We start from the raw sequence: 13,696 nt of genomic DNA, 5'->3' as shown, positions 1-13,696 counted from the left end.
CACAATCGCTGTTTGCAAAACTGCTTCTGACCACGTTTAGCAGAGTGCAAACAAGAAACGTCACTCTTCTTTACACTGACTTTTTTGCAATTTTTTTTAACTCTGCCTCAAAATTAAGGAATTCTGGGAAGAAATCTTATTTTTAATATCTCACATTATGACTTATCTGTTAACATCAGACCATTAGATAACTTTAATAAGGCATTACATAACCTTAAAGGATGAAATACAACCAGTAGACAAAAAATTAAATATTTGTTTATTGGTAGCTACAGTAATAGGCACAGCAAAATACTGGAAATAATCACTTACACATGTGCTACACATTTCAGATTGGCTCAGAAAAGTCTTTACTTTTTAACAAAGTAAAGTTGCAGTTCTGTACATATTTGTTCAGGAATAAATTCAATTCAACTCATTGGGCTTACTTCAGAGTAGATATGGATATGCATAGGACTGTAATGTTAACCTATTTTACAGTAAGTTATTCTAGATCCTACACAGAGAGATTATGGTCTTTGTTGATTTCTGGAACAATAAATATCAAGCTACTATACAATCATATATATTATCATATATATTACTTGATGTTTAAATATGGAATTCACCCCCCAATCTTTTAATACTTGTATATTTTTACTTTCTTTTTATTCTTTGTCATCTTGTATGTTATATTTAATGCAAAATGATAACATTTCAGTTTTTTCTGTATAATAATTTTTTTAAAGAAAAATATGGGTAGCAAAAATATTGATGATGTGCTTGCTCATGTGCCAGTCTGTTTCCTCACTTACAAGTCACCCCTCTTAGTTGTTTCATGCATCTAAAAAGAAAGGAATTTTGCAAGAGAATTTGAAAAGCAGCCCGAGAAAGCGTCTCAGTTCTTCAGTTGTAAGAGAGGAATTTTTTTCAACCAGGATGTCATGGCAGTGTAGACCGGGCTAGGTGTCATTGTGAAAGATGGTTATCCTGTTCCTTAATGTGCAAAACATCACTGTAACAGGTGGCTGAATCTATTTCAAAAGACACAGTTAGCTACCTAAGACCTCTGAATGAATGTAACATCCAGCAAGTCAATTTTTTCTTCACATCTGTATGGTTGCTGCTCTGTCATTATCATATAAAAGAGGAGTGGGGAACCTGTAGCCCTCCAGATGTTTCTGGACTGCAACTCCCATCATTGGGGTCTGAACTGGCGGTGACCGACCAGGAGAGAGACCTTGGGGTTGTAGTGGACAGCACGATGAAAATGTCTACCCAGTGTGCATCAGCTGTGAAAAAGGCAAATTCCATGCTAGCAATAATTAGGAAAGGTATTGAAAATAAAACAGCTGATATCATAATGCCGTTGTATAAATCTATGGTGTGGCCGCATTTGGAATACTGTGTACAGTTCTGGTCACCTCATCTCAAAAAGGATATTATAGAATTGGAAAAGGTTCAGAAGAGGGCAACCAGAATGATCAAGGCGATGGAGCAACTCCCTTACGAGGAAAGGTTGCAGCATTTGGGGCTTTTTAGTTTAGAGAAAAGGCGGGTCAGAGCAGACATGATAGAAGTGTATAAAATTATGCATGGCATTGAGAAAGTGGATAGAGAAAAGTTCTTCTCCCTCCCACATAATACTAGAACTCGTGGACATTCAAAGAAGCTGAATGTTGGAAGATTCAGGACAGACGAAAGGAAGTACTTCTTTACTCAGCGCATAGTTAAACTATGGAATTTGCTCCCACAAGATGCAGTAATGGCCACCAGCTTGGATGGCTTTAAAAGAAGATTAGACAAATTCATGGAGGACAGGGCTATCAATGGCTACTAGCCATGATGGCTGTGCTCTGCCACCCTAGTCAGAGGCAGCATGCTTCTGAAAACCAGTTGCCGGAAGCCTCAGGAGGGGAGAGTGTTCTTGCAGTCGGGTCCTGGTTGCGGGCTTCCCCCAGGCACCTGGTTGGCCACTGTGAGAACAGGATGCTGGACTAGATGGGCCACTGGCCTGATCCAGCAGGCTCTTCTTATGTTCTTATCATCCTTGACCATTGGCCATTCTGGACGAGGCTGATGGGAACTGGAGTCCAACAACATCTGGAGGGCTGCAGATTCTAATACATGGGTTATTTTGTATTCTATGGACTCACATGAAGAAACTCAAATGAGTACAGATTCTTTCTGACAAATCCAGTTAAGGTCTGTAGTGCACAGCTCAGGAAATATCTTATTCACTGATAAGGCACCACAGCCGTCTTCCTCAGGTTGTATTGTTGGAAACCTATGGACAGAAGGATAAAACCACTATCAGTGTATGTGCATGTATACATTAAAATCCTACTGCATGCTCTGAGGGCATATCAGGCCACCACTTGGCTGAAGTTAAGCACGCCTGGGTCTGGTCAATGCTCGGATGGGTGACCACCAGGAAACCACACGTACTCTCCCCTCAAGGTCAGTATGAGCTATTTTTCAGCAGAGGATTCTGCATTCTGGGAGTTTTCACAACAGTGTGACCAATCATACTGTATCATGAGTGTTGTTAATCTTCCTGAGCATGACAAAAGAATATTCAGAAGCACACACAGTAATATATATAGCAGCAGCAGTTATAATAACGATCACATTGCTGACAGGGTGTTATAGACAGCAAGAGCGTAGCAACATATACACATGTTGCATTTCTTAGCAAATCTGGCATGGCACATTTGAGCCAGCCATCTTAATCAGATCTATGAAGTACATCTACATAGGCGAAATAAGTTGTAGACTTAAGAACATAAGAAGAGCCCTGCTGAATCAGCCCAGCACTCTGTTTTCACTGTGGCAAACCAGATACCCATGGGAAGCCCTCAAGCAGGATATCACAACATTCTCCTCATTGTAATTCCCAGGATCTAGTCTACTGAGGCACACCACCTTTGACAATGCAGGTAGAACAGCCTTCATGACCAGTACAGTAGCTGTTGATAGCCTTATCCTATATGACTACTTACATTAGTGAAATGAGCTCTGGCCCATGTAAATATATGCCTCAATAAATATGTCTTTAAAGTGTCACAGGGTTCTTTTCTTATTTTTCCTGCAACAAACTAACAAGGTTACTCCTCCTGAAATTGTTGCAGTTTGCTGACTCCTCTCTCTGGATCCAACTAGATCCATGGCCTGCAAGGAGGAGAGATTAAACTTTTCCTCTCTGAGTCATTTTCCTAGCAGAAAGCACCTTTCCCCATTACTATTTGCTCCTGAAGGTGCAAATAAAGGAGAATCATTGGGAGGAAATAGTAAAAAAAAAACACATAAAATAAAGGAGCCAGTCTTAAGCACACTTTTTTAATACATATGCTTAAGATAATGTGCATTTTGATTATATGGATAATACTTCATTCCCCTGATGAAGTAGACTCAGCCATGAAAGCTTGTGCCAAAATTAATATCTTAGTTTTTAAGGCACTACAGGACTCTTTGGTGTATGTTCCATGTAGAGTGGCCAGTAGGAAAGGTAAGCAGAGTTCCTTTGAATGAAAACTGGGAGGAAGGCTGGGATAATAATAAGATGACAATGAAGACATTGAACTTGTCAAGGATTATCAATACCTTGGCACAATCATTAACCAAAATGGAGACAATAGTCAAGAAATGAGAAGAAGGCTAGGACTGGGGAGGGCAACTATGACAGAACTAGAAAAGGTCCTCAAATGCAAAGATGTATTACTGAACACTAAAGTCAGGATAATTCAGACCATGGTATTCCCGATCTCTATGTATGGATGTGAAAGTTGGACAGTGAAAAAAGTGGATAATTGGGTGTTAGAACAAATTAAACCAGAACTATCACTAGAAGCTACAATGACAAAACTGAGGTTATCATACTTTGGACGCATCATGAGAAGACATGATTCACTAGAAAAGACAATAAAACAAAAAGGAGTAGAAAAAGAGGAAGGCCAAAGAAGACGTGGATTGATTCCATAAAGGAAGCCACAGACCTGAACTTACAAGATCTGAACAGGGTGGTTCACAACAGATGCTCTTGGAGGTCGCTGATTCATAGGGTCACCATAAGTCATAATTGACTTGAAGGCACATAACAACAAAAATATGTTTTGTTTTAATATGTTTTGAAGTCTTTTATTTTTAAGATGTTTTAGAGTGGTTTTAGTGTTTTTGTTTGCCACCCTGGGCTTCTTCTGGGAGGAAATATGGGATAAAAATGTAATTTATTAATTAATAAAATAATATCATTTGCATCTGCAAAGGTTTTGGGCCAGTCACGAGTCTTCATTTCAAGCCAGTGCATATCCTCCAACTTCCTGCTGAAATGCCATTAACTTTTTATACCACAAATGTTCTAGTTTGGTTTTGTTGCGCTATGCCCCCTCCAGACAGCTATAATGTAGTGGCATTGGGGAAGCATCATAGAACAACTGATAAAGCAGAAAACCCACCACCACTAATGCACTATTATTGTGTCAAGAACATGTCGCAGAATACGCTTGCAATAAAACACCAGTCTGGAGGTGCCCAGAGGTGTTTGCGTACTCACAGTGTCTGATTTAAAAGAGAGCCATTCACCCAGATCCATTTCTTATGTGGCAATGTGAAGCTAAGTCCAATCCATACTGGCACTGGTTTCCTTTTCTGGATGAATTCCTATAGAATGCAATTTAATTGTATTAACAAGGATCTCTGTCTAAGCCTTCCAACATTTATTACACCTTACTGAAAGCCCTACACTTCTGTGTGTTGAATTAATTTACTCGACGAAAAGGCTTACTCCCACATAACCAGGGTTTGGATTGTTGCACCTAGAGCAGCATATCTAGTCTTTCTACATCTGGCCCTTCTCAGATCACATGGGCTGCTGAAGTAGTAAGAAGGGTCCACTGCTGGGGGCATTCAGTCTCACCAGATTTTGATTGATTGGGGAGGGAGAGGAGACACAACTTTCTTTGGGATCTCTTTTTACTCTAGGGCTTTGTGCTTACTCTACCTGTTCCCTCCTTTTGGGGAGTCACTACTCCATTCCCCTCCAAAATATGATGAGCGAAATACATTCTGCACATGTTCATCAGCACTTTATATTCCTTTTGTTTTCTAAATATAAAAAAGAGGAGTTTTTTAAACAACCAAAAAATGAGGAGATGACTCCTTGCCTATGAATGCATGCTATGAGTGATGAAAACCAGCCTCACAGGGCTATTGTATGGTCTACTGTCAAAACTAGGGTTGCCAGGTTCAGGGCCTGAGACTGATCCTGTATCTTTAGGAGAAGAGAAAGTCAGCCAAGTGCAGGTGTTCTTGCAACACTGTAATGGGAAAAACCACAAGGTGGAATTCTCTCTTCCCCCTGCACAACTTTTAAAGATACAGAAGACCTCTTGGTTGCCAGGCTGGCCTACACTATAGACTTTACAGGCACAATGAACCCTGCGTGCATTGCCTTTGTTAGAATTTGCACAAAAGCAACTTCTTATTGGCCCCATAATCACTAATCACCTGTGATGTGGGTCAGCAGCAGCAGAGGGAGAGTGCTATCACACTCGTGTCCTGCTTGTGACCTTCATCTAAGCATCTAGTTGGCCACTGTGGGAATGCTGGACTAGATGGCCACAGGCATGATCCAGAAGGGCTCTTCTTGTTTTCTTATGACTTGGAAGTCACATGAACATAATGGATGTCACAGCATGGAGTTTTCCATCAGTGTACTTCAGTGCCCCTTCAAAATTACAGTGTGGTATGTGTGAACTCACTTTTATAGTGATCCTGCTAGTTCAAGGACTAACACTGGAGCAGGGTATTGCCAACATGTCACCCCGCTACTGAAAGAATTGCCTAACTGGCTGCCCATTTCCTACCGGGCCAAGTTCAAGGTTCTAGTTTTGGCGTACAAAGCCCTAGACAGCTCGGGACCAGGATACCTGAAAGACCGTCTTACCCCTTATATGCCCAGTCGATCACTGCACTCTGCAGGTGAGGGCCTCCTGCAGATACCATCTTATCAGGAGGTTCATCATTCTGCACAGTATAGGAAATGGACCTTTAGTGTGGCGGCAACTACCCTGTGGAATTCCCTCCCTTTGAATATTAGGCAAGCGCCATCTCTGCTATCTTTTCAGTGCCTTTTGAAGACTTTCCTCTTTCAATAAGCCTTTTAAGTTGAGACCTAACCCAGTCTGCATCTGTGTCAGAATTGTTTAATATGTTTTTTAATAATGTTTTTAAAGCATTTTTAAGGTAGTTTTTTAACATGTTTTTAATGCTGTTTTGTTTTAATGTATTTTAAGATCTGTTTTTATGATGTTTTAAAGTGTTTTAGTGCTTTGTTTGCCGCCCTGGGCTCCTGCTGGGAGGAACGGCAGGATACAAATTAAATAAACAAATAAATAATAAGGATGAAAGAGTAAAAATTCTTTGTTTGAAGTGATTTTTTTTTACCTCCTCTTCCTGATCATCCATCACTAGTAGCTGAGACTTCTTTGCTAAACAGTCTTCCTTGCTGTTTCCCCAGGGCTGGATTGATTCAGAAAACCAGTAGCATTTATTCTTGTGCAGAAGCCATGTCATGGGGCACAAGTAGCATCTTCCACCCTCTAAGAAGGAAAACATTTTTTTTTAAAAAAATGGATTTATATCCCAGGCCATCTGCACCTTTCAGGACAGCATTTATTCATTCAGTGTCAAAACTGCTCTTGTAGCAGATCTCTCAAAGCAGTTTATAGGGTTATATGGATGTTATTGATTATTGACAGGAGAATAGACAGAGTCACAATAGTATAAGGAGTTTAAAAAAAAAGTCAGCAAAGTGAGCAGGGGGTTGGACTTGATGGCCTTGTAGGCCGCTTCCAACTCTACTATTCTATGAATCTATTAAATTGAATATCTCTGGAGCTCACAAAACTCTCCTCTACCCAACTCTTTCCCTCAAGTGAAAGAAGTTGATTTAAAATGGTGAAGAGAGTTAACTGAATGGGAAAATAAAACAAAATAAAAAATAAAAAATGTTTCAGCATGAATGGCCCAGTGATCCAACCAGACAGCTCATACTCCAGTGGAGGCTGATCTGTCAGGGCAAATGGGGGCACTGCCCCCCATCAACCTCAGCCTTGATGCCTCCAAGCCCAACTGCCTGCCTTCTTACTTACAACCAGTCCACAAAGGGCAGTGCTGCATGTCAGCTTCTTCCTCCAGAGACTCAGGGTTGCCCTTGTAGAACTCCAGGGAGGAAGATGTGGAGAAAACTAGAATGAATTAGCACTGCTTGTCATTGGCTCTGCCTCGGCATATAACTGTTGGGCTTCCTACCTTCTGTCCCATCAGTTGCAATGGGTACCAGCCACCACTGGGATACTCCATTCCCCTTCCCCTGGTTCCATCTCCCCATGTTCTATGGTGTCACCAAGCATGCTAAGTCCTCATTGGGCTGTTTCTGGTGTCTTCCTATAGGATTTCCTCCCCCTTGTTTGTACTTCTGCAAACCTTGGGGTTCCCCCAAACCTGCTGATACCTGCCTCTTGGGTGCGTGTGGTTCTGTTTTGCCAACATAAACACATAAACAACACCTTTATGTCTGAACTCTGGAAATAGAGGAAAAAATATTAATGGTATTCTGTCAGTTTCAAAGAACGAAGACACAGAAGAACACAGAATGTGGCCAAAGGTATACATAGAGCAATCCAAGCCACTGACTGTTGGGAGTAGCTGAACAGCAGATCTGCCACTGCATCCAAAGCCTGTTGTTTGCACCAGCCAGGGAGGAAGATGGAGGGGCATGCATTTTTTTGCTGTGCTCCCTACAGGCAGGTCAGGTGAAAAGCCTGAGGATAAAGCCCCTTAGGCAATCTAACACCCTGGGCATGATCAGCCCCAGTTCAAGGCTTTCCACTGGCTACCAGTGGCAGCAGATTCACTGGTGGTAGCACCCTGCCTACCACAGCAGAGCCTCCCCCAGCAATTTTTTTTTTTGTATAAACTTTTTATTTATTTTCTTTGCAGGTATATTTTCCTCATACGACGTAAAGCTTCTTATTCACATTGATCAGACACCAATACAATCAAATACAAACAAAATTTAACAAAATCAAAGAAAGAAGGGAACAAAATCTCTCAAGGAACTTAACCAAGAACAAAACCAGTGTACAATCTAATCGATAGGAAAATAGTTCACATTAACTTTCTGAAGGACAACTGCAACGGCTATATATTTTTACATATCTGTCAGGCTTCCATAGATGGACAATGTTGTATAGGCCGGTGGGCAAATATATAGCTATTATAAGGGCAAATATAAAGCTGCTTTAGGCATGGAAACTTGTGTGTGATTTTCTCTCTCCTTTCAGCCTTAGTATCTGTCAGCATCTGTAATGATTTAGCATCTCTCTTGGCAGCTTGGTAGATGGTCAAGGTATGGTCAATGTGTACAGCTAGCTTAGCTCATAGCTCACCTGGTCCATCGGAGGGGCTACTGTCTGATGTGCTGCCAAGAAAAGGAGCTCCAAGCCTTATCTAAGAGGGCTAGTGAGCTAACGCTGACAGGAGAGTAGCTCTAAGAGGTCAAGATGATCTGCCTGTTAGTAGTGCCAATTAGCGCAATGTCTCATCACTTTGAATGTACGAAAAGATAATCAATCAAGTGCTATGATGCCTCAAGATCAAATGCTGTGATGCTTTAAAGATAGTATTCATAGAATCACTTTTGATGCTTAGCTTGATATAGGACAATTAATCATGTACTGTGCTGAGAAGCAATGCTTTAATGCTTTATAGCAATTAATCACTTATATCATCATTGTGCCTTGTAAACTATTTTGCTATATAAGTCACTCTTGATGCCCAGTGAGGCGTTCAGTGAGGGTCAACGTTCGTGCAGAGCCTTGCCGTCTGTTCCACGTATTGGGTACGCGTGTATGCTGAAAGTTACTCAATAAATCTCCTTGTAAGAAAACTTAAAATCTGACTTATTGATCCTTGGTATCTCTCAAACCTAAAAGCTTCTCGGCTGGGGGCAATACAGTACAAATGTACAAATGTATCTTAAGAAGTATATTCAATAAATGAATGCCAAGCTATATAGAAGGAGTCTGGTGCCTTAATTACACTTAATGTGTAAGCTTTTCCAATATGGCAATATTCCAGAAGGAATTATACCAATGTTCTATTGAAAGACTATTTGCTGTTTTCCATTGCGATGTAGATCATGAGTTCTTTAGAGAGCAGTTTTGAATGTATATCATCAAAAATGTTTAATAATAACAATTTTGGGGAAAATGCAAAGTGTTCCTTAGATATTAATAACATTTCATCATGCATCAATGACCAAAAGTCCTGTATTCTTCCTCATTCCCTCCACAGATGAAAGTAGGTTCCGATCTTTCCACAGCCCCTCCAACAGAGTGGAGAGGCTGTTGAAAACATGCACGAAATTTGGACACCCTGGTGATGTTCATCTCAACCAGCAGAGGCAGATAGAAAGGCCCTATGCACTATACGAACGCACACACCCCAGCCATCAGCATGGGGGTGGTTTTTTTTAAAAGATTGTCCCCATGGTGCTTGGTGCTTGTGACTCTGATAAATGCAGAGAAATGGAAAGTTCACTGAATGTAGTAATAAGTATTCTTACTTATTACAAATGTCAAGAGTATTCCCCTCCTCAGACTAACATAAATATGAGCCTCCTGAACAAGAAAGGTGTCACTCTTACACTATGTGTGTGTATCCGCTAACTGAATGTTGAAGTACAAGTAATAGAGACAGGCAGCTGCAGTTCAATTGAAAATTGCTTTCAGGACTGCAAATTCTGAAAATGAACACTAGTTGTCACTATAGGTTAAGGATGCAGTTTTTGGTAATAATAATTTACTTGAAAAACACAGGAGAGCCAGACAAGAGACATACGGATGTAGCAATAACTTGGGACCTGGTGGTTAAAAATAATATGTATTTACCTGTTGATGCCTCACATAATTTTTGTTTCAAGGTAGACCTGAAATCCTCCAGCATTTTGCTTCCTTCAACACCAGCAGGACTGTGCTGATATGCATTTGGGGACAATTTGGCTGCTTCAGCCTCTTTTTCAGGATACTGTAGATTTTTATTCATAACTGGGGAGGGAAAAGAGCCCAGATCCATACATGAATCAGTCAGAATAATAATAATAATAATAATAATAATAATAATAATAATAATAATAATAATGTAATTTTTGTGTCGCCTATCTGGCCGAAGTCACTCTAGGCGACGTACACAATTAAATTCCAGTAAAATTACAATTTAAAATACAGAGCAAATACAATACAGCATCATAAAACAGTGTATAAACAACGGGCATTCAGTAATATTGATAAAGATTAGCCCACCCTGGAGGTCCCGAAGGCCTGTTCAAAAAGCCAAGTTTTTAATGCTCGGCGGAATGCATCCAGGGAAGGGGCATGTCGAAGATCGAACGGGAGGGAGTTCCAGAGAGTGGGGGCCGCCACTGAGAATGCCCTCTCCCTAGTTCCCACCAACCTAGCTGTTTTTGTTGGTGGTACTGACAGAAGGCCCTGTGTGGCTGATCTGGTCAGGCGGCTTAATTGGTGGTACTGGAGGTGTTCCTTACCATGTCGCAAGTTTAATTAACATTCTTGATAGTATTGGGGGCAGAGGAGGAAGAGCTGGCCTGGGCTCCTGCTGGGAGGGAGGGTGGGAGATAAATAAATAAATAAATAAGAGACAGAGGAAGTTCTGTTGCATGAGTGGAAGTTTGATTCAACCAAATATATTTTCAAGCACAACTCTCATCAGGGAGAATTGTTCCCAGGAACTACGGTAGGATCATTTCTAGGGAGATTTGAGGCTGCACTGTGTAGGCATGAGGCAGCTTGGCTGTTGAGGTTAAGTAAAACAAAGCAAAGTAAAGCAAGATAAAGAAGGCCACACAGTCATCCTGTGTTAATAGTAAGCAGCCCCTTGTCTGTATGTCCAGTAAAATTGGATGCCGTGAAATATTCACAATTTCACATAATATAATTTTATCAGACGTACAGAGAAACCAGATACCATCCCACTCAGCACTTCAAATACTGGACTGTCAGTTGGAAAAGAGGACACTTGGCCATCTACTGCTGCAGTAGGCCTTAATAAGCTTCCATACTGTCGAATAGGTCTTTTCCATCATCAGTAAGGAGATATTGAAGAAGTAAGTTGCTGCGTTTGCTTGTAACACAAAGCCAAAATATGGCTTAGTATGCTGTGAATACATGAATGTGCTGGCTCCAAAGGAGGAGACAGCAGCTGTTTTGCTCTTCCCTGGGCTTTGTAGGTCAGCATGGCATGGCAAGTTGGGCTTAGCATGTTGTCTGAACCTGAGAGTGTGGTTAAGGTATTGAGTTATATCTCTTAAAGGGCCTTATTTCCTTAACAAGCAGTGATCAATATGCCTAACTTGAAAATATTAATAATAATAATAAAAAAATTTATTTCTAAGTCGCCTATCTGGTGCTATTGCCCCATTTCATTATTTTTTTCTTCACAAGACTAAAAAATACTAAATTCAGTAAATTATTTCATTCAGTTAAACCAGAGTTTGTCTACAATGGTACATCGCCTAATGAGGTTGAAATTCTAATTCTTGGTTATAGCAAATACCCATAAGTGGAGATAACTCTGGACTTAAATTTCTTTTAATATATTGGGAAAAAATGGTTTGCAAAAATGTTTATATAGAGCAAAGCTGCATACAAAAATGTGTACATTAGGAGAAAATCGCACTACACAATGCTGATGTTATTATCTACCAATAGCTTGAACAGGCAGGAAAAAAGTGAGAGCTCCTCTCCTTGAAGCCTCAGTTCACCTTCTGACAGAATTAGTATACATGTTAGTATACATTTATAGTTACAGCACATGACTCTCCACATTTTGAACTTCCTTTGAAAGTTCTGAGTGCCCCTCAGAAACATATTTCAGGTGAGTACCAAAGATACCTTCTCAAGTAGCACTAGGACACCACCAAGTGAGATATTCTAAAGCCAACGCTTCATGTCCTGGGTGGGGCTGGCTGATTATCTCTCAGGAAGAATGTGTTGGAGGAGCCATCTCTAGGGTTGCCATATTCCAGTCCCACAAATCCGGGCAGGCTAATCTGCATATTATGCAAATTATTTGCATGTTATGCATATTATTTGCATATTATTTGCACATTATGCATATTATTTGCATATTAATATTTGGATTGTCCAGTTGTTTTGTTTTTGTGCCTAGGAATTACCACCAAAAACTGGGGAAAGATGTGAGAAATCTTTTTTTTTAAAGCAACATTTTCAGCCTTAAATGCCTAGACTCTAGTTTCCAACACTATGGAGTATTTATTGATTGATTAAGAGGATTTATATCCTGCCCTTCTGCTGTTAAAAACAGAGCTCAGCACAGCTTACAAATATAATAAAAACAATAAAAATACACAATCAATATAAAAACATAATAAAAACACAAAATAGCAACAAACATAAAGTAAGTCAGGGCAGCAGTACAGTCAACCATATACGATATATTTCAAAGATGTGGTGGGTGGAGAAAAACAAGAAGCCAAAATGTTAGGAAAAGGAGTCTTTCACACCACATGCTCAGTTCTAAATACTGTTGCAGCAAGTTTTACAAGTTCCTCCAGTATTCCACTGGTGCAGGCACTCAGACATTCAAAGTATCTGTATGTTTCTTAGGTTTTATAAAAGCAGAGCTTTGCTTAACTCAAATTTTCTTATCCCTTTGATCAACCACATCTACACAGGTTCCACCTCCATACTCAAAATGAAACTGGGCCTGGAAGTGTGCAACAACCCCACACATACCTTGCTAATTGGATTACAAATGCCAGGATGTCTGTCTTATTGACTACTCTCCTGCTCCCCCACCCCCCCACCGGGCATCATGAAAGACCCAGTCCTGGGCTCAGAAAGAAAATAAATATCTGGTCCTCTTCAAAGTATTGATAAGCCTCTTGTTTTAATTGAAATAATAATTATAAATTCTTGCTCTTATCACTAATGGGAGTTAATTATCTTGCATATGCTGCTGTTGCTTCTATGGCTGTAACGGAGTGAGGTTAAAGATAAGTGAAATGCAAACAGGAAAAAAACAACACAAAAGGCAGTATCACTTTCCTAAATGTAATACCATACCAACCACAACAAGATTCCCATGAGTAAGGCAGAAAACTCAGCATCCCACAACCAGTCAGGATTCATAACCAAAAACCCAAACTAAAAAAATCCTAGCAGACAGTCAGCCAAGGTCACAGAAATCCCCATGCAGCACAACCTGACCTGGGGACTGCAGTTAATGCAGAATGCTGCAGCACAATTGCTGACATGAGTGAGATCCTATCAGCACATAATACCTCTGCTCTGAAATCTGCATTGGTTGCTGATTTGCTACCAGGCCAAGTTCAAGCTGTGCTTTCCATGTTATGAGTGCCACATAGTACTTGTTCTGCTCTTGTAAGAAATCAGTCCTGTTAAGTGGCAGCACCTACACTTTGGAACTCCTTGCCTATTGACATTAGGCAGACGCCTCTTTTCAGCACCTGCTAAAATCAGTTTTCTTGAGGCAAGCCTCTCCAGGCATGTGGAAGCTATTGTGTTTTTAAATCTGTTTTTAACTCATTGTTCATTTTATTATTTTGAATGTTTTTAAGTATTTGTCCTTAACGCTTTTGCCAATAATTTTATTG

The 13,696-nt window shown here is 40.3% G+C and overlaps 1 protein-coding gene across 3 annotated transcripts in view; it reads right to left on the bottom strand.

Moving 5' to 3' along the window:
• Window positions 1-272: 272 nt before the first annotated feature.
• LOC133380946 (killer cell lectin-like receptor subfamily B member 1B allele C) overlaps window positions 273-13,696 on the bottom strand; it is a 52,354-nt gene continuing 38,930 nt past the window's right edge. For 2 of the 3 annotated variants that reach the window (XM_061619206.1, XM_061619207.1), the window contains 4 exons: window positions 9,933-10,088; window positions 6,424-6,578; window positions 4,532-4,638; window positions 273-2,266 (listed from right to left, as the gene is read on the bottom strand). In XM_061619206.1, the coding sequence (XP_061475190.1) occupies window positions 2,146-2,266; window positions 4,532-4,638; window positions 6,424-6,578; window positions 9,933-10,088 (539 nt within the window). In that variant the 3' untranslated portion in view covers window positions 273-2,145. The remainder of the gene's footprint in view (window positions 2,267-4,531; window positions 4,639-6,423; window positions 6,579-9,932; window positions 10,089-13,696) is intronic. The other variant, XM_061619208.1, reaches the window with a different exon arrangement.

The sequence above is a fragment of the Rhineura floridana genome, chromosome 3 (assembly GCF_030035675.1).
Source record: "Rhineura floridana isolate rRhiFlo1 chromosome 3, rRhiFlo1.hap2, whole genome shotgun sequence".
NCBI lineage: Eukaryota > Metazoa > Chordata > Lepidosauria > Squamata > Rhineuridae > Rhineura > Rhineura floridana.
This window is presented reverse-complemented; position numbering and strand designations above follow the sequence as displayed.